Consider the following 20,203-nt stretch of genomic DNA (forward strand, 5'->3'; position numbering starts at 1 on the left):
GCCATAGAGACACATTCATTATAAATCATAAATCTAACATTTAAAATGCAAGAACCTATATATCACAGATTTATGTTAATCACTAAATCAAAGTTAAAAGTAGCCTAAAGGTAATCTAGAGATCTAGTGAAAATACCTGATTACTGCTGTATATTCCCAGGTTCTGGAGAAAGGCCAAAGTCAGAAAGAGAAGACGGTGTCGGCCCTCTACTCGTGCATCAATAAAGTCCTGCTTTATTTCCTGTCTCAACCGCGTCATTCCCAAGAGGAAAAGGACAGGGTCACCAGGGCGATGCAGACCTTGATGGAACGCTGGGACGTTATCATGGCAACTTACAACGCAAACGCTAACTTCATCATGTGCCTGCTTCATTGTCTGTTGCTGATACGCTCTGGCAGGTAATAGTGAAACCTAGAACCCACACACATGTCCATGCAAACCAGGATTCACTTTTAATTTACACAATCATACTTTTTTTTCTAGCTACCCTCAAGGTTTTGGATGTGTGACGCAAAAAGTGCAAAAGAGGAAAGGGTCATTCCACCTGTTTGCTACTAAAGCTGGACAGTCCGCATGCCTCAGCAAGACAGCAGACAGTACCACAGGTATGAGGGGCCAGGACATGAGGGTCTGTTTATATTCACCCTGTAATCCTACCATGGAGTGTGGAGTCTGTGGAGGCTTCCTGGGTCAATAGAGGGGTCAGAACAAATGTGTGTGTGCATGTGTTTCAGATGACAGAGAACTGGTGTCCTTAGCGGAGGCCTGCTGGTCAAAGGTCATGATGGAGAGGCAACACACGCTGGAGGAAACCTATAAGATAGAGATCTCAGCAACACGCACAACAGGGGCAGTGAGCATGGCTGACATCAGCCCTCTCTGGGAGGAGACGGCACAGAAGGCCTGGCAGCTACACAGAGGTGAGCTCTCACTTTACTGATAGCTGCAGAGGGAAACGATACCCGAATGTTAGGTTCATAATTTACATTTAAATTTTGTTTGTCTTTCTCAGAGTCTCAGAAGAAGAAGATGGCCACCAGCTCCCAGACGAAGTTTGATATGATCAGCAGTGCTGTTCGCTCGGCATTGGGCAGACATGGCAAAGAGTCGGTAACAGTAGAGGTAAATACAGTGCTCATTCTGTGTGTGCAGAGATGTGTGAACTTCCGGTGGTTGCTCCCTTCGAGGAGTGTAGAGTCACCTTTTCTCAGGCGCCCCTGTGTCCCAGAGCGCTGTACCCAAACACTCATCCCAAAGTCACTGCAGTGTTTGTGCTGTGGGCCGTCCACCCCTGTGGGGGTGTTTGATTATTTCTTTAAATGGATTTGGATTATCACAGCTGATCGCCCCTGAGTGGGCATAGTAATTGATATCTGTTAGGCCTATCCATGGGAACACTCACTACAACACACTGTTTGCTGCTGAAGGTTAAAGACGCGTTTATTGTTGTTTTTCCCCCCGAAACACGTGGCCCACATCATTAGTTCCCCCACAACGCTTAAGACGTTGAGCCATCTGGAGCAGGGAGCGGGGACATATTACTCAGGCACACAGGCATGAAATTACCGCGTCTGTGTGTCTGTCTCAGCCTCACAAAGTGTGTGTGTGTTCTTGTTTGTGCACGTCTCTTGCCCACAGAAATCGGGTTGGCAATTATAGAGGTACCAATCTGATGAAAACATTATTCATTTGATGTTATTCTTTATCATATCAGTCTTTGACAGGCTATCAGAGAGGGTGATGAATTGTTTTTCCGTCTGAGAGGTAGGGAAGAAGAGGGAGGGACGGTCGCCTGCTCCCTCTCTGCTGTGTGTTTTGCACCACTTTGCTCTTAGTAGGTTGCAGCAAGCAGCGAGTGTTCAAAAAAATGACATGCAAATCTTCAGTAATGGTCAGCCAGTCTGCTCATCTTTCCATTCATCCTCATGACGAAACAAGTGAGTCATTAATTAATTTCCGGATCATCAACTTATGACCTTTATTTGGCAAGTCATGAGCTTATGATGAGTCTCTTTTCAGCCACTGGATCCATAGGAATGCGTTTCTACAGAGCACGGAGCACAGTTTCTGGGCCCCAGATATCTACTTTTAGTGAACAAAAAAAATAATTTTAAAGCCTACTGTAGGTAATGAATGAGAATATAGAGACTGATAGGCAGACTGTGTCCCCAGTCAAGCTTCAGTGCAATTCTTCTAGAGATTTATTTCATCAGCGAATGCAGTTTCCATAATCATATCTGTGTCCTCATATTAGAAAGATAATTAACAGCACTAATGATCACGTTAAGTTCATTACACATTCACTGCCAGCCCAGAATGAAGTTGACATTATGTTGCCTTATCATCAAAGGTGGCGTATTGTTGGGAAGTCATTAAAATGGAAATGAGTGTGATGTTCTGATGTTAATTGCAGAGGGAAGAGATGAGTTATGTATTTAATGCAACATTTAAAAAGCCAATGAGGTTCCTATCTGCTAAATAGGGTAATTAATGCTATATATTACTTATGTTTGTCCAAATGAAGGAATGAAATTAGGAGATGATGATGACGCCGACTTGCTGTTTATCTGTCACAACACGGCTCTAGTTTGCAAACTTCATTATTACTCTCTTTTCTGTCTGTAATATTTCTATAATCTCCCCTCAAATTACTCCTTTATTTCTTTCTCTGCACAACTTCTCATTTGGATAGGCAGTCAGTCATTTAGAGAAACTGTTTTCATTCTCCAGAGGGCTTGTCAAAGTTTGTTGTCAACTTTTATGCATGGCTTTATTCTGAAATTGTCAAATTTTTTGCATCACTTGTATTACAGAAGTAGTTGTCTCCTTTTCATTGTACTTGAAATCAATTATTGCGTTCATGAGGTTACACAGAAAAACGCAGAATTAACATCTGTAAATAAGACTCGATATAAAGAGTTACTGCATGTTCATTCAGTCAATTAAATGGCTTTCCTGGGTCAGCCGTGAGGATGGACACATGTTGTTTCACTAGTCTCTCAGCGAGCACTGCTGTGATGATGGGCTTAATGAAGCAGTTAACAGTCAGAATATGATCCCAGTGTGTCTGCTGAACATGAGCATCCTGCAGTGTCAACACGGCTCTGTTTTGGGTTTTTCTATTTTTTTCCCCTTTCCTCTTTTAATCGACACATACACATTCAATCGCACACACGCGCACACACAATGAAGGAGCATGCACACTTACCTTGCCCTTGACTGTGGCGTGGCTCAGTGATATTAATGTTTATGTTAATCAGATCACACCAACAAATGATTACATTTCCAGACAGGGTTATTGTAGCACTGTAGCCACTAGCTTATTTTGCCCAGTGAATGCAATTTAGAACAGATGTAATTGTATGAATGCATTGTAATTGCATGAGGAAACAACAATACCATTATGAATATACAATCTCTGTGAACATAATGTGTGTTGTGTGTGTACAATATGAGCTAGAGGAAGAGCGATTGTGCAACCTGCTCTTTTCATTTGCACCCATCAGGTTACTCTTCTTTCTTTGTAGGAGTTTCTGTCCTGCATGGAATCACATCGAGACAGAGGCCACAGCATGTTTGAGAATATGAGGACAAACCACTTACAGGTTTGACTGAAATGTTACCGTGAATGTACTGAAATAAATGTTGTTAGAAATCAAAATTAGATCTGTAATAATTACATCTCTATGTCATCTATGCCCTCCATCCCGGCGCTTTGTCTGTGTTGCAGTTACAAGCCAGTGAGTGGGAGCAAGTGAGCTCCAAGTGGCTGCACGCGGAGGCCGAGCTGTTGAGAGAGAGAGCTGTGTTCGGCCCTGGCCCAGGGGTTGTACTTACCCGAGACTGGGTGCAAGATGCTGTCGAAGGACCAAACAGAACCAGAAAACGCATACGCAGAAAGGCCCTGAGACGATCCAGACGGGTATAGTCTTTCATTTTAGAGCAAGGTCTTAGTCAGTTTTCAAAATGTTGCTCTGTATAACCTTTAACAATGTCCTATGTTGTTACAACAGGTGCTTGGATCACTGGCTCTGGGTTTAAGGAGGGGCATGTCTGAAGAGAGGAAAAATAAAACACATGACACAGGTTTAAAAAAAAACAAAAAACAGTGTTGCCTGTTGAGTTTTTAAAATATTTACTTTATTTGCAAGAATGTGTGTGTTGGATACAAACCTAACGTTTGCTTTTTTTTAATCAGAGCCAAAGATTCTGTGTGAAGTTGCTGCAGAGGCAAAAGAGGATGGAAAGGAGGGAGGACAGGATTGTGACCGGCTGACCTTCTTCCCAGCTCTAAATGAGCCACCTGCTGTGGCTGAGGGTCCACCTGACCCCGCCACCCCCGAACCCTGCGCCCACACACAAGACTGCACCGACATCCGCATCATTCTGCAGGAGCTGCGCCCAGGAGAGGAGGTACTGTAGCACAGGAGGGTTTGTTAGTGTGCTGGGCGAAGAACAACATGCATAAAAACAAGCACCGCTCCTTGCCGCCCTACTAATATTCACAATCATAATTATCTGATGTAGACTGAGGGATTCCAATAGCCCAGCGCTGCTATCAGAATTTCATCTTTCCTCATTAGTGTAATGTTTTAATGTCGAGGCCCAGCTCAGCTCTTCTCATTCTTCCAGTGAGTTAGAAACCAAAGCACATGTTGACAGGGACTCTCATCGCTCCGGCAACCAGCCGCGGCTTTTAATGTTTCTGACAGAAGTATTAATAAAAACAGTAGGAGGTGATGCAAGCTGTCTTACATCCGCTTAGTAAGTGTGTGATGTGTGCTTGTGTGTCCTGTTGTCTTGCAGTGGTTCATTGTGTGAGTCCTGCTGAGCTTCCTGTCAAATGAACACAGTCATTAGCTCTGAAAAATGCACACACACACAGACACGGACTAACACACACACATATAGTTACACACAAAGGGAGACCCACTCATAATTAGCTTGCCAGCGCCAATAGTGTGATTATGACAGTAATGTGTATGGGGAGAAATCAATGGTCTGACATTAGGCTCTCAGTCAATAAAAGTCCTCCTTTTCTCTCCTTCTTCCCATCATCAGCTAAATCACCCTCAGACTGATAACGCGTATCTGTCCAGAGCACAGTAAGGCGATAAGGAAACAAGTTTATTGTTATGTATTTAATCTTTGATAACAACAAATTTAACTATTTTTTTTCTGAAATCTATTTATTGTTAGAGTCAGTAGGCCTGACACCAGTTTATATACACAGATGGAAACCGCCATAAATCTGACCACGATATAGCTTAATGTAAGATTTCTGTGCCATGTGGCTTAGACCCACTCACCTTGACTCTTCTTAAACGCTTTCATGTGACAAGCGATATTATCCATCATAGCATGTCTCTATGTGTGCATTCAGACAAGAGGTTCTGATCACTTAGCAGGTTTCCTATTGTGTGTGTGGCAGTGATTAATTCTCCTAATAATGGCCAGGCATGGCCTCCTCCTCCACCAAGTGTGTGACTCCGTGTCTGGGGGTAGGGAGTCTGATTTGATTAGTATAAATTGTGGGGGGCCTGCGGGTATGGTTGGGGCCCCATATGGTTTTTGGGCGCTGTGTCCCAGGGGGTCTGCAGAAGGGCCAACACAGGGAGACAGCCAGGTGCACACACTCACTGTGAAATGAGGGGAGACAATAGAATTAGCCACACATTATCACAATGCAGTTAGCATTAGCTACAACTGGCGCTGAAAGCAGCATGTGGGTCCACTTTGGCACTGGATGAAACACAGAGTCACACTGCTGAAAAAGGGGCCGGGTGTTCTCCTCCCCATCAATCAGCTCTGATAATGAAGTGTTCAACTGTGTCTTTTTAATAATGATTAAAATATGTGATTAAAATGATCAATCAAGTAAAGCCTGAAGTGCCTGTGTTGCTGCCATGTCATGTCCCGGGAGAGAAACGTGCCGATGTGTATTCTGCCTCACACATAAGGCTTAATGTATCTCTCTCTCTCTCTCTCTCTCTCTCTCTCTCTGTCTGTCTGTAGGTAAAGGCTAAGATGTGTGTAGTGATGGCGAGTGGCCTCAGAGTGACAGAGGGGGTGCTGCTGCTCGGAAACGAAAGCCTTCTCTTGTGTGAGGGATTCACTCTCAGTCCTTCTGGGGATGTTTGCTGCAGGAAACACCATCCTAGCAGGTACACATACTATGTGTGTGCACGGTTGTGTGCCGCCACAGAAAAGCATATAAGCATAGTAACTCACTTGGGACAGTGAGTTATTCTTGATTTCTTTCTCTGCCAGTGTTAGGGATTCCTTCATTTCCACCATGCTGAGTAAAGATCTGCCATCAGCTCGCTGCAGACGCTGGCTCTACGAGGATATCAAGGAGGCCCGCTTCATGCGCTTCCTTTTGGAGGTCAGACATCCAAATATTCCCACAGATACCTTGAATTAACATGCATCTTATATGCAGATTATTCACATTAGATTTAAAAAATGTATCTTTTGAACTTGTTTTCCATTAATCAAGAAATAATAAGATTAACAACATTCATGTTCTGTCTTGGTTTAAAAGGGATGTGAGACATAAAAATTAACTACTGCACAATTTCATTGCACCTGAGTAACTACCACTGTGCCACTGTGTCTATCAGGACAATGCTATTGAGGTCTTTATGAAAAATGGACACTCAGCCTTCCTGGTTTTCCTGAATAAAGACCATGTCTCAGCTTATAAAAGGTACCACATTAACACAGACTAGGTGTTTTTCTTATTCATTTTTTTAAGTTATATTCTGACTGATCCTTATTCCTTCCTCCTCCTTAATGCAGATTGTGCATGGCAGTGCCAGCATTAAAAGGCAGAGGGGTTGCTGACGTCATTGCCAATGCCAGGTAAGTGTCATCAGTTAATTACAGTCAACCAGCATCAATATTTCAAGACGGGTACATGTAATCACTTTTTTTATTTCATCCATTAAAATGTAAAATACATCAGAAAATAGTTTTGTGACATACGGCTATGCACATGTAATAATAAAAAAAAATGACATTGGCTCCATTTGTTCTGTAATAAGACAGACAAAGTCAGCAGCTCTTTGGTCATTTGATTGTCTTGTGTTCCACCTTTCTTATTCTCCACACGTCCTGATCGATTTTAGCGCCTGAGTTTGGCGTTATCAGTCCTGCGTAAGATCTTATCCTTTTCTCCTCGGAAAAGTCACATCCTCCTCCTCTCCTTTCTCCTCCCTTAAGCCAGTCCATGTGCACTTTACACCTTTTAAGGCATGTCCGACACAGGTTGCTCTCATGTACCAGGTAGAAATCTTCCTCTGGTTTTGATTTTTCCTCAATCCCCTCAGCATCCCCCTGAACATATGATATAGGGTTTTGTTTCATGTTCACCTTGGTGAGGTTTTGAAGGACTTTCAGAAACTCTGGTTGGTTGATGAAGAGGTTGTCAAACAGTCCTAACTCTTGGAGACTGTCTAGAGCCGCCATAGAGGAAGGGAGTCTGTCCAGCTGGTTCATCCCCAGATTGAGACTCTTCAGACTGGTGAGGAAACCCAGTGAGGAGGGTAGACCCGCAGAGGTGAGGCAGTTGTTAGACAGGTTGAGGTGGGTCAATCCCACCAGGTTGCCAATTGACTCTGGCACCGACTCCAGCTTGTTGCTGTGTAGATCTAGCCATCTGAGTGAAGCGAATTCCCCAATGTCCTCTGGGAGTTTCTGTATCAGGTTACGGCTGAGGTCCACTTCATCCACGTTGGCCAGTTTGAGGATGCACTTTGGGAAGGTGGTTATACCCATGTTGCTAAGGATGAGTCTGCGCCGTCCATCTAGTGTCATCCGGATTGCCTTTTTGGCAATTTTGAGGGTCACCTTTGTCCCTTTGGCTCCCTTTCCTTTGGGCATGGTACTGCAGCACACACACACACAAACACACACACACACACACATACACACACAGAGTTCGGTTTAAAATTTCTGCTCAATTTCACTTTTGTGATAGCTGCCCCCAAGAGGCTGATTTACAATAATTCATCTAATCTACACAACCACACAGTGCTATAGCAAATAAATGTGTTGTGTGTATGTTTACGTGTAAGTATGCGTGTGTAAAGCTGATGTGATTTATTCAGATACAAGGCTTATGTATGGCCCAGGGCAGTCGGGAAAGCATGCTCTCTGAGGAATGAGAGCCAGAGCGGTGTGTGTGTGTGTGTGTGTGTGTGTGTGTGTGTGTCACAGTGTTATGTCTGCGCTAGTGCATGCTCACCCAGTGTTGCCCATGGGGGTATTTAAGAGCACGACTCTCTAATTAAGGCTAATGCTGGGGAACAATAGGAGAGAGGCGACACTGGATAATACAGCAAAAACAAATGAGTGCTGATGCTCCCGCACCATTCAACTGACTGAGCTGTTTGGCTTTTTTCAGGGAAGGAAGATATGTATGTGTGTGTGTATGTATGTGTGTGTGTGTGTGTGTGTGTGTAGGTCATCCACATGCAAGTGTGTTGACAGACATGGAGACACTATTGTAGCGTACGTGTGTGTGTACATGAAGACTCAAATCTGGACTTTGATAAATGATAGATAGGGAGTGTTGGGAGTGCGATGAGGGCTTCGCTCTTCTCCCCTCCTTGTCTAAAAGAGCAAGGTGTGTGTCTGTTTGTGTCTGTGTTACACCCCAAGGCCCTCTCTCGCCTCATTCATCATCCTCAGGATGAGAGAGGTTATCCACTGGTGCTTGTTCCCATTATAACCTCCTATAGGAAGCTATTGCATGAAATTATTGCCTGCAATTAGATAACACATACTGGGCCAAATGCAATGATTGATTTAGTGTAGTTTTACAAAATAATTTGGTCAGGAGTTATTGGACAACAGGAGGAGTTATTGGACTCAGAAATTAGATACACTTCGAATAGCTTCTCGCTCTCTAAACCCATTTACAGCAGGTCTATTTACTTGGACGAAGGTGTCTTACTGTATTCTTGTTCAAAATCTTTTTAAAATAATTAAATTAAAATATGTACTCACCATATTTTGTGTTCTTGTTTCTGATTCGGCCTCAATCAAGTGATGAGGTGGTCTTCAGTTTTTTTTTAAAACACAGCAACAGCTTTAGTTTCTGGGAACCATCCATTCAGCTCAAAGCCTCTTCCCCCCTGTAAATGACATTTCCAGTGCGGTCAGCATGTTGAAGTTGTATTAATATTACCTGGTAATGCTATCTCCCAAAATGTGGTGGTGAGTCTAAAGCGTAAAGGTCAGGAATGCACCGTTTGTGTGCAGCAACATTTCCGTAGCCTCCCCACACCAAACAGAGCAAGTGAAGGTTCCGCTTGTTTAATAGCGTTACTTAGCAACTGGGCTGCTTGGCGCCAGGACTTTATTGCCATGTTACTGGCCCACAGAGGGAAAAGAGATTTCAGGAGCAGTCGAATGCTTTGCCAACTTAGATGAAACAAGTTTAGATAGGTATTTCGGTGTTCCACAAGTAAAATACTTAATGAAATGTTCAGCAACATTGTCATTCAGATGTTTTGTTTGGCTACACTGTAGTTACACATGCTCTGGTAGATTCATTGAAAACAAGGCATTTTGAATGACCGTTTTTTGTACTCAACAGTTTGTTAAAGAGCAACTTTTTAAGCATGATTTGCTTCAGTTTGAATGGGTGCCTATTAAAATACATTAACAGCTAGAGAAGAAACTAATGTTTGTCTTAGCTATGAAGCAGGAAATCATTGATTTTACTTGGAAATCACTGAGCTGTTCTGTGTCAGAAATCTAAAAGAAAGTTATTGTTCTTGTTTGACCAGAAATAATTAACCTCTGTATATCAAAGCATACTATGAGGAAAATATTGACTTCCTCTTCAAACTAGCCCACTTTGCTGATGCAGAGCAGCCACACAACAAGTCCCAGTGAGTTACTGAGAGTACGTTTCCTCAGAGTCTACAGACGGCACCGTGTGCTGCGTCCTCACTGTTTATGCTACACACTGTAACGCGCCTCGATCCCATAACTGCTCCTACAGCTGTGTACACACACAATTTCTGTTTCCTGGATCACTCACCTCCACTCTGCTGCTTCTCAATTCTGCTGTGTTACATTTCAACACTGGTTGCTAGGCAACAGAGCAAGCAAGAAAGAAAAAAAAACTTTGTGTTGGTAGGCACTGCTCAGTGATCAACCTCTGGTGCTAATTTGAGGCATTTGTTTTTATTGTGTTTCAGGAAGACTCCTGTGGTTGAAAAGACAGCTCTGGTTAAATGGCAGGTAATGTAATAAACATGACGCCTCATCCATTTTGTTTTGTCTGAGGTGTTCGTGACATCAGTAATGAATGAATGAATGCCAAAATCTTTATTAGTATCAACATCGGGACTTATCCAGCTCCAGGTGTGTTCATAAATGTATTCCTGTGTTTTAAAGACATTGTTTATATTATTCTTGTCTGTGCTCTAGAGAGGGGAGATTAGTAACTTTGAGTACCTAATGCATCTGAACACGCTCGCTGGGAGGACGTACAATGACCTGATGCAGTATCCCGTGTTCCCCTGGGTCCTCGCTGACTACCAGTCGGAGGTAGGATCTCACTCAACGCAGATAACCTTTTTATTATAGTTCAGCCACTGAGGTAATGAAACTGCCGCTTTGTTACACCAAGCCATTGTAAAATATCTGAAATATTATGGACCATATGCATACCCCCCCCCCGCTCTCTCATCCAATCATACTTTGTCTTCAATAGACACTTGACCTGTCAAATCCTGCGACTTTCCGAGATCTGTCTAAGCCAATGGGAGCTCAGACGGAGAAAAGGAAGCAGATGTTTATCCAGAGATATGAGGAAGTGGAGAACAGCGAGGGCGAAGGTATCTGCCTTATCACTCTTCATTCTCCTCACCTTTTCTGTGTACGGTACTTTTTATTCAATATAATATGTTTCACTCTGTAGGAGACTTGTCGGCACGATGCCACTACTGTACCCACTACTCCTCAGCCATCATCGTTGCCTCCTTCCTTGTCAGGATAGACCCGTTTTCACAAACCTTCCAGGCCCTGCAGGTGATGCATTATACACCAGGAAATACACAAATACACCCAGACTAAAGTCACAATTCACAGTCAGTTTTATCTCCTTAAAACAACAATGTAGTAGTACCATAGATGAAATGCTGTGGTTCAACACACCCACCCATTTAAATGTACTGTAAGCTAAAATTAAAATAAGTTGAGTGACAGGATGAAGTGATTCTGAAACTTTGAATACATCAACATTCTCAGTACAATTGTTTTTTGCATTAATTAATTTCATAGACTGAAGCCCTTGATACTCTTACACATGAATACAAATATACACAGAGACACATTAAGCGATAAATGTATGACATATAGATGTAAAGGTGTGTTGCAGATCACTTTCTGAATATAATCACTGCTGATCACTGTAGGATTTGTCTCGAGGAAATGGAAGCACATCAGTCTGCTCAGTAACACACCGGCCCCTCAGTGCTCCAGATGCCCATTGACATTCATCACTTTGTCATTTTTTATTTTCTAACATAATCTTGCTAATAATATGACTCTAAAATGAGCTATTTTCAACACGCCAGACCCTGTTTCAGTGCTGCTTTTGGTATGAAAGCAGATTATAGGAAGATTTCAATATATATGCAAATAATTACAGAAAACATCTTAAAGAAGCCAATGCAAATAGCCACAGATGTTGCCAATTTACGGCGCAGCTTCCAATTGATTAGAATGAAAAGGCATGCATTTGATAGTCAGAATAAAGCAATAAAAATGGTAGTCTGGTAAATTACAGTGCCTTTTTGTCTTCTGAAGCGTGTAACGGGCGTGTAGTAATATCCATAACTGAATTTACATCTCTAACCGAGTTTACCAGTATATATGCTATTTTCATTCATTGAGGTAATTGTTTTACTCTAAATTACATTCCCTCTCATGAGATTTCCATTATAGATTATGGAATTTCACAGAAAGATGAAAAGCTTTCTTCAAATAGTAGGAAATATTTCCTTCTTACATAATACAATGAAGAAGGAGAAAATATAGTTCACTACTCTGTGTCGGGCAGACTGCTTTATTAATATGCCTGTTGCAAAGTTTAGTTCAACAGTGTTCTGGGATCTAACAGTGTTGTGGCTCGTCTCCCCCACAGGGAGGGTTTGATATCCCGGAGCGGATGTTTCACAGTGTAAAGAAGGAGTGGGAGTCGGCCTCCGGAGACAACATGAGCGATGTCAGAGAGCTGATCCCAGAGTTCTTCTACCTGTCCGACTTCCTGCTCAACTCTAACCACATCCAGCTGGGTCAGGCTCCAAAATCCTCCTCAGTGTACTGTATTTAAATGAATGACTGAAAATATGAATTTCCTGTTAAGATATTTGCTTTGTACACACAGTGGTATTAGATATGCGCTCAAAGGATTAGGTGAGCATTAGTCTATATTTTTCTTATTGTCAGTTGCCAGTGCAGTGGTCTGACTTTCTTACCTTGTCTGTGGGTTTCAGCCCCGAGCCCATTCTGAGCTGGACGCTGTAGTTTTTAGAAAGTGTTACTCGAATAGTATAAGAGTGAACAGTGAAGTTGTTGACTATTTTCATTATTTTCATATTAAGAGATGGTCCAATGACCATTTACAGCAGCAGGATATTGTATTTGGGACTGAAAAAAACCCCAAAAATGATAATAATGATAAAATAAACTACAGTGTGCATGTTCATTGTAATGAGGAAACATATCACCTATTCCAACCATGTGGGTCACTGATGTGTTTTTAATAGTTTTTGGACAACAGTGGAGGTGTGTGCCGCAGGGAAATGAGATATATTTGTTTTGGATTTCACAGCCTATACTTTTTCTTACAATTTATTTTGGGTTTGGTCTTAAAAGAAGTATCACTAGCCTAATCCTGTAAAGGCATAAAAAATGGTTTCTTTAAACTCCTTGACAGGAGGACAGAGTGATGTGATGTTATGTGACCCAGACTGCTGTATGTTCCTAATGTCTGTATCTCTATAGGTTGTATGGAGGATGGTACAGCTCTGGGAGATGTGGAGCTGCCTCCTTGGGCGAAAGGTGACCCCCAGGAGTTCATTAGAGTCCATCGAGAGGTGGGTGACCCCCGACCTTACACGCCTGTCCATTACAATTGGCCAGTCTGGCCTGTTAGATACGTGGAGCTTTCCCATAAGACCTAATAATGTTTGTCAATACTAGCTGATGTTATGTACACAGAAAATGCACTGTTTTAGTATATAAAACAAGTATCTACTGTAACACTGCCGGCCGCTGCCATTTGTCTCCATTCTTTCTGCCACAGTATAAGAGACAGATCTTATTCACAGCAGCCACTGTTGAATTCATTGTATTCTCTAAAGGCCATCTTGTCTCTCCGAGTTTGGGTCAGTTAAATTCTTTTAGCACTGACTGTTTTCAAATATAAGGAGCAGTTGTTTTTCTTATCAAGAAATTTCATGGAAAGGGAAAGAAGTTGAGATGACAGATGTTGAAGGACAACAGGCCTATTTAACACTATTCAGAGCAGGCACAAGACGCTATTTTTCATAATGCCATTACTTCTGCCAGCTGTTTATGGGCTGAATATTCTCTCTCTTTTCTCAGCTATTTCTTCTCCTTCCCTGTGTGGGGTTATTGTATAACTCTGCTCTTTTCTTCTCTGTTGGTCGGATTTCTTCAGAGTGTGACCCTCCCCTTTTCCATTCCTGGGGCAACTGTGATGGTTATCACTCTGTAATCTACTGAACTACTCATATTGCCCAGCATTCTCATAAAATTAGTGACTTTAGAAGATTGTTTTTTTTCTTTCATAGACAAATTAACTCAGGAGAATATATCATTCTTATGTTTTTTTTTATTTATTTATTTATTTTATAGTTTTCGGTTATTCCAGGATGGGTTTATTAAGAACGGGTGCAGGATGTGGCTGGTCATAATGCCCACTTTTCCTTATTAACTCTTCAAAGCCAATCTCTCGGTAATTCTACTGAAATCATTCTTTAATTCTTACATGAAGATATGCTCATAACACAGCTGTGCAGCCTCCTGCTGTTTCAAACCTCTAAATTGACTTTTAGAAGAAATCATACAGTACCTGAATAATTTGATTGGTTGTGCATTCTGTTGTAAGTTTTTTTTTATATATTTCTAAACTCTCATTAAGAGTTTGACTGATGGTTTTGGTCTCACTGTAATAACAATGATCACTGCATACCACTGTATTGCTTCATTGCACTGCTGCATAACACAGCATAGTAGTTTTGTAATGGTTCTTGACTAAGTGGTCTTTGTGCAACATTCTCCTTCACTGTTTGCCATAGGCCTTGGAAAGTGACTATGTGAGCTCCCACCTCCACCTGTGGATTGACCTCATTTTCGGATGTCGGCAACAAGGTCCAGCTGCCATAGAAAGTGTCAACACCTTCCATCCTTATTTCTACGCCCAAAGAGGTTGGCAGAATACGAAGGACCCCCTGATAAGAAGCACAATCTTTGGATACGTCAGCAACTTTGGCCAGGTTCCCAAACAGGTAAAAAGAAAATCGATGTTGGGGAAGCCAAAAAAGAACATGACTTCCATGCATTTAAAAAAAAATTAATCTTCATTGTGAATCATGTGCTTCTTTTCCATAGCTCTTCACCAAACCACATCCACCACGCAGTAGCTCCAAGAAAGAGGGATCTTCACCAACACATCCAACTCCATTTTTCTTCAAACTGGATAAACTGAAGACCACAGCAGCGCCATTCAGAGGTACAGACAGCTCGTATAAAAACACTTTGCCTATCTTAATCATAAAGGAGCTGATATCACTCTCATTTCTGTTCACTTTATATGAAGCTTCAGCCTGTAGTCAATTAATTTATCTTACTACAGTACATAGGCTGGGAATGGGGGCGGACAGCTTTACCAAGGGGTGCACCTTTAAAGCCTGGTTTTACACCAGGCTTCCATACAATATTGAACATATATACTTAGTTTTAGAGGTGGTGATGGTATTCAAATATATAAATCCTGATATATATTTTCCCCAGCCATCTGTTTTCCTCTTTCCAGTCTTTATGCTATGCTAAGCTAAGCTATTAGCTGCTGGTTTAAGCTTCATATTTAGTAAACTCTCAGCCAAAATGTCAAACTATTCCTTTAAATGAAGGCCTGAAATTACAGTATTATAATATAACCTCATAAACAACGTGCATTTCCAATAAAGTGAATCAACGAAGCCCTTTTCTGCTGAGTAAACTAAATTCAATCAATTATAGTCATCTACATTTGGCATTATTGTGTATTGTTCTATCTTTATTTTATTTCACACCATTTGATGTCAATTATTATATACAAGATGCGCCCAGGTCTCAAGGGAATCATTGAAACGGAGCGAGGATATCCATAGATTAATTTACACTATGGAAGGGAAGAAGGAGCTATCTGTTAGAGCTACAATATGGAGATGACTCTTCCGCTGAGCCCTACTTAATAATCTGAATATCCCTACAGGCCCACTGAGGGAGAGGAGATGAATCTGTGAATGCTCAGGGAGAGATTCCTGCATATTACATTTCATATTAAATCTTAGAGTGTCTGATCTGATCAATAAGCAGATAGAGATGAATAGGAGGAGGAACGCTAAGACTAATGCAGACACGAGTTCTTTCTGGGGATTTTAGAAGCTGAACTGGTGAAAGGATATATAATGATTTCTGCCTGTTCCTGCATGTACAGGTCAATTACAGGCACAATTACATCCACTCTCTCACTGCCTCACCCACAGAGGCACACACACACGCAGACGTGCACGCCCATACAACTCACACTATCCAGGATGCTGGTGTCCCCATAGAACAGAGTCTTGCTCAGCTTTTTCTAACCGGGGAATAGCTGTTTTAATTGCCCACTTTTCTGCGGTCAATTTAATGAAATTCTTTACAAGTTTACTGAGCTACCAAACTCTTTAATATGATGTTTCTGAACAGCCATTACCTTTATTTGGTCAGGCAAGTTTATTCAGGTTCCACAAAAGGCAGAATGAGGTCACCATTACCTTTTATATGGGTGCATATTGTTTCACTGACAATTTTCTTTGAAAAAAAAAGCACACCTCACTTTCTTTCAAAAGTTTTTATACACAGTGCCCCACACTCAGTAACACTGTGAACTGCTCTGCAGAGCTGCCGAGAGGCCCGGTAGGTCAAATACTGTGTCTGGAAAAAGAGGTCTTGGTCCTGGAGAGAAACCGGCTCCTCCTGTCGCCCCTGACGACCTGCTTCTTCAGCTGGGGTTTCCCAGACAACAGCTGTGCCTTCGGAAACTATACCACAGAGAAGGTATGTGTGTGAGGTTATACAGTAGTTTAATTTTACATTCAATTTCCCACAACCCTCCAGGTCCAGCCGGATCCATGAATCAAATTGAAATGAGACGATTGCAAGTCTTGTGAAGGCGCACAACACACAGCCACAAAGCACTGACTTGTTTTTAAATTAAATTGAATTGTATTGATGGATTGATCACATTTAAATTTCCACAACTTTTATTCCCTTTTATCAATTAGTGCTCAGAATTTAACTCAATTTAATCACATGCATGTGAAGCAGCTCACAGACACCCGCAGCTAATCAGTACCTTATCCATCAACTTATTAACGTAACACAAAAATACATAATGATTGTCTGCCTGCGTATGTCCACCTCTAGACCTTTGCTGTGTGTGAGAGTTTGTGCGACTGGGGAGCAACACTGTGCGCAGCGTGTCCAAACCCGACAACCATCATCACCGCAGGAACCAGCTCTGTGGTGTGTGTGTGGGATGTCGCAGTCAACAAGGACAAACTCTCTCACATGAAACTCAGACAGGTCAGTTTGTCTACATATGTGTTTGTTTGCTCCAGAGGTTTAACAGTAACATCTAGAGTGTATATCAGCAGACACACACACTGAGAATGACACTGACCCTTTTTTTCCTCCCAGCCGTTATACGGTCACACAGACTCAGTGACATGTCTGGCGGTGTCGGAGGTCCACAGCCTGATCATAAGTGGCTCCCGTGACCTCACTTGTATCCTGTGGGACATGGAGGAGCTAAGCTACATCACCCAGTTAGCAGGACACACAACGGGCGTCTCTGCGCTGGCTATCAATGACCTCACCGTAAGTCAACCTCCTCAGATCACCCTCTCTACCTACGCTCCTCTCAAAACCTCTCTCCTCCCTTTTTCATTTGTTCTGTGTAAGTTTTGGCACGGAGTTCACTCGGCTGACAGCGTGAGGAAGGGAGGATTCTTATTGTTGACAGCATGCGCATCCTCTTTGTGTTTTTTTGTGCATCTCCGTGCATGTCTGTACGCACACGGGTGTCATCACGGTGTTGCTCTTTTTAAGGGCGAGATTGCGTCATGTGCGGGACCTCTGCTCTACCTGTGGACCATGAAGGGTCAGCTGTTGACTTGCACCAACACTTCCTGTGGACCTCGGGCAGACATCCTGTGTGTGAGCTTCACACAGCGACACGAGTGGGACTCCAGGAACGTCATCATCACTGGCTGTGCAGATGGCATCATACAGGTGATTTATTTACACACTGTCTTTAAAGTCACTGTCTGCAGCTCCTGTAAGAGGAATGAGAATAAGAATAACTTTATTCATCACGATGGGAAATTCACTTGTCAGGAAATGGTAGATAAGGAGTAGTAGGTACAGTATGAGTGGTTGCTCTGTGTAGTCACTACTTTAGCATTAGCTTTGCAGATAGCAGCTTGGATGTCTATCAGTGTATTAATAAGAGCATATACAGTGTGTGTGTGTGTGTGTGTGTGTGTGTGTGTGTGTGTGTAACCGTTTATGCTTAGGATTAATATAAACCTATGATGCCTCTCTGCAATCAAAGCAGTAAACTCTAAATTAGGCTTCACTTGGGAGTGGGTGTCCATGCCACATGCACAACACACACACAAACGGTATTATTACTTTATTATTACCTTGAGTTATGGGGCGTGTGCGCGTGCTGGTGCGTATGTGAGTGTGTTTTGTTATTATGTTGAATTATGTCTGATTTTGCTACTCGTTATGTGTCTCTCATACAGATATGGAAGACAGAGTACACCAGAACACAATTACCTGGCCCTCCAGAAGAGCCTGTGTCCCCAGGGCAAGACCGAACAGAGAGAGACGGTAATGTTACTGGCAGTAGGATCGGATATGCATGTAGGTGCTGCATTTATAACAACACAGATAATGGGAGTGGCTGACAGTAGCATAACTGCGAGAGTGACTACGATGCAGCCACTGACGGAGTTTCATGTCTCAAAAAGAGAACCATCATTTACTAATTAGATAAATCCTGAAGTGCGAGATGATTATTTTTTAACCGCTCATCTCAGAGCTAGACAGCGTGATTTCCAGATGAGAGATTATAATGCCTACCCCATCCCTCACTAGCGTTAGGGCTAGCTGGAATTATGTTGTTATAAAGTTATTAAACATAGAGGCAGTAAACACTGATGAGTAATTCTGCTGACGTGTGTGTGCGTGTATAATTTAGAAAGCAATAATACCCAGATCCAATTTGGCATACATTGGTTACAGCCTCGTGTCACCTCATAGGAGTATTATGCTTTGCAAATTACATTGAGACAAGTCTTTACGTAACACTGAAACATTTATATTTAAGGGATTTTTATCCCTTTAACAGCCCGCTGACCGCAGATAAACACAGTGTTAAAGAAGAGGTACTTTTTGTTTTTTTCTTTGTGAGAGAGGACCACTGGGTCAGAGTTATAGACGGCGTGGACACCTGCCCTGTGATTCAGCAATAAGTAGGGGCTGATGTATTCTCGTGATGTATCCACAGTGAGCGGCTCATGCCAGGTTAAAAGCTGGAAGAGACATCTGGTGTTGTGTCAGGAGCTGAACAGAAGTCAGGCCGTGTCGCAACGCCGCTTCAAGAATAATCCCGCCATCACAGCTCTGGCCATGTCCAGGTACAGTAAATACATGAATACACCGTACACATCAGGAGCTCAGTGTAAATGATCTGAATGATCTGAATTATCTCCAACTCTGTCTTCCACACTCGGCATCATGGGTATTGTGTTATTGCATGCTGTACAACAGAATTCATTTGCATTACTCTCTCCTGTGTAGGAGCCACGCTACTCTGTTGGCAGGCGATGCCTGGGGAAGAGTTTTCACATGGACCTGTGAGTGAGAGGTGGCAATATTTGAGCAGTATCGCCCCTCCAGCCCCCATTTCCACACCCCCTCTGTCCTCTCAGAGAGAGACTGACACAGGAAATTCATTAGTGTCTCAGGTCCGACACCTGCTGTGAACGAGAGCTGCTGTGTATTGGCTTTCTTGTGTGTGCATTCAGGGATAAGTGTTACAGTATTTGATATATTCAAGTCTCTGACAATATTTTACCGTACTTTATTATTTAATTCTCTTTTTTTTCTGTGTAAATACTGACTTTGAACAAATTTGAATAAAACTATTCATGGCCATTTGTCTAACTCTTCTCATGTGTGTCTTATTTTGATGATGACTTTAATTAATTCATTTTATTTGACTTCATCTTGGATTTATTTAGGTCAAACTGAAAGGTCACATTCTTCAGAACTGCTCAGTGATTTGGATGACAGAAACAATTGAAAACACTCACCACACAGTATTTCTTAAAAATAAGTTAGCTGCAGGGCTCCGGCAGAGCAAAGTGGAGACCACAGCAGAAGCCTGTGATTGAACTGGGCAGCTTTAAACTGAAAGCAACAGGAATTTTGTGAATGATGAACAAGCGCGTACAGGCTCAGACGGGGTTCGCTGAAAACTGCAGCTTTCTATTAGTATCGTAGAACTGGAGCAGTTCCTTTTCTCACGAATTGCACATCAAGCGTCCAGTCCTATGAAAACTCACTGCACACATGTCAAAGTTTCTAACGCTATGAGGTTGTAGTGTTTTGCTTTGGTAAATGTTTGTGGTATGAACAATTCAGGATGTTTAGTTAGTCGTGAATAATTTCCTGGACTCTCTTTGTTGTTTCGCACATGTTTTTAATTTGCTTTGCAATGTAGCATTTATGAATATTTGGCTCTTTTTCTTTTTCTTTTTTTAAATCTTCATGTACCATTATCCTCCACAAGTTTACTGTGCAGTATGTATGTGTGTGTTGCGGGTGATGTCG

General features: G+C 42.2%; 2 protein-coding genes across 5 annotated transcripts in view; one reads left to right on the top strand and one right to left on the bottom strand.

Moving 5' to 3' along the window:
- Nucleotides 1-19,534, top strand: part of wdfy4 (WDFY family member 4) — a 38,107-nt gene extending 18,573 nt beyond the window's left edge. For 3 of the 4 annotated variants that reach the window (XM_085800175.1, XM_085800176.1, XM_085800177.1), the window contains exons 38-64: nucleotides 161-399; nucleotides 485-606; nucleotides 736-921; nucleotides 1,014-1,123; nucleotides 3,529-3,606; nucleotides 3,732-3,923; nucleotides 4,015-4,087; nucleotides 4,200-4,414; nucleotides 6,017-6,165; nucleotides 6,272-6,386; nucleotides 6,625-6,710; nucleotides 6,803-6,865; nucleotides 10,216-10,258; nucleotides 10,448-10,567; nucleotides 10,734-10,857; nucleotides 10,941-11,050; nucleotides 12,168-12,318; nucleotides 13,031-13,122; nucleotides 14,350-14,559; nucleotides 14,663-14,783; nucleotides 16,197-16,354; nucleotides 16,724-16,882; nucleotides 16,997-17,176; nucleotides 17,408-17,590; nucleotides 18,109-18,196; nucleotides 18,876-19,005; nucleotides 19,169-19,534. In XM_085800175.1, coding sequence (XP_085656301.1) covers nucleotides 161-399; nucleotides 485-606; nucleotides 736-921; nucleotides 1,014-1,123; nucleotides 3,529-3,606; nucleotides 3,732-3,923; nucleotides 4,015-4,087; nucleotides 4,200-4,414; nucleotides 6,017-6,165; nucleotides 6,272-6,386; nucleotides 6,625-6,710; nucleotides 6,803-6,865; nucleotides 10,216-10,258; nucleotides 10,448-10,567; nucleotides 10,734-10,857; nucleotides 10,941-11,050; nucleotides 12,168-12,318; nucleotides 13,031-13,122; nucleotides 14,350-14,559; nucleotides 14,663-14,783; nucleotides 16,197-16,354; nucleotides 16,724-16,882; nucleotides 16,997-17,176; nucleotides 17,408-17,590; nucleotides 18,109-18,196; nucleotides 18,876-19,005; nucleotides 19,169-19,232 — 3,561 coding nt within the window. In that variant the 3' untranslated portion in view covers nucleotides 19,233-19,534. The remainder of the gene's footprint in view (nucleotides 1-160; nucleotides 400-484; nucleotides 607-735; nucleotides 922-1,013; nucleotides 1,124-3,528; nucleotides 3,607-3,731; nucleotides 3,924-4,014; nucleotides 4,088-4,199; nucleotides 4,415-6,016; nucleotides 6,166-6,271; nucleotides 6,387-6,624; nucleotides 6,711-6,802; nucleotides 6,866-10,215; nucleotides 10,259-10,447; nucleotides 10,568-10,733; nucleotides 10,858-10,940; nucleotides 11,051-12,167; nucleotides 12,319-13,030; nucleotides 13,123-14,349; nucleotides 14,560-14,662; nucleotides 14,784-16,196; nucleotides 16,355-16,723; nucleotides 16,883-16,996; nucleotides 17,177-17,407; nucleotides 17,591-18,108; nucleotides 18,197-18,875; nucleotides 19,006-19,168) is intronic. The other variant, XM_085800178.1, reaches the window with a different exon arrangement.
- On the bottom strand, nucleotides 7,010-9,145 carry lrrc18a (leucine rich repeat containing 18a). Its single transcript, XM_085800179.1, has 2 exons — nucleotides 9,014-9,145; nucleotides 7,010-7,889 (listed from the first exon to the last, which is right to left on the bottom strand). The coding sequence occupies exon 2, from the start codon at nucleotides 7,883-7,885 to the stop codon at nucleotides 7,073-7,075; it is 813 nt and encodes a 270-aa protein (XP_085656305.1). The 5' UTR covers nucleotides 7,886-7,889; nucleotides 9,014-9,145; the 3' UTR covers nucleotides 7,010-7,072.
- Nucleotides 19,535-20,203: the final 669 nt, after the last annotated feature.

The sequence above is a fragment of the Trachurus japonicus genome, chromosome 15, assembly GCF_045865225.1.
Source record: "Trachurus japonicus isolate A0001 chromosome 15, Traja_1.0".
In the NCBI taxonomy this organism is placed as follows: domain Eukaryota; kingdom Metazoa; phylum Chordata; class Actinopteri; order Carangiformes; family Carangidae; genus Trachurus; species Trachurus japonicus.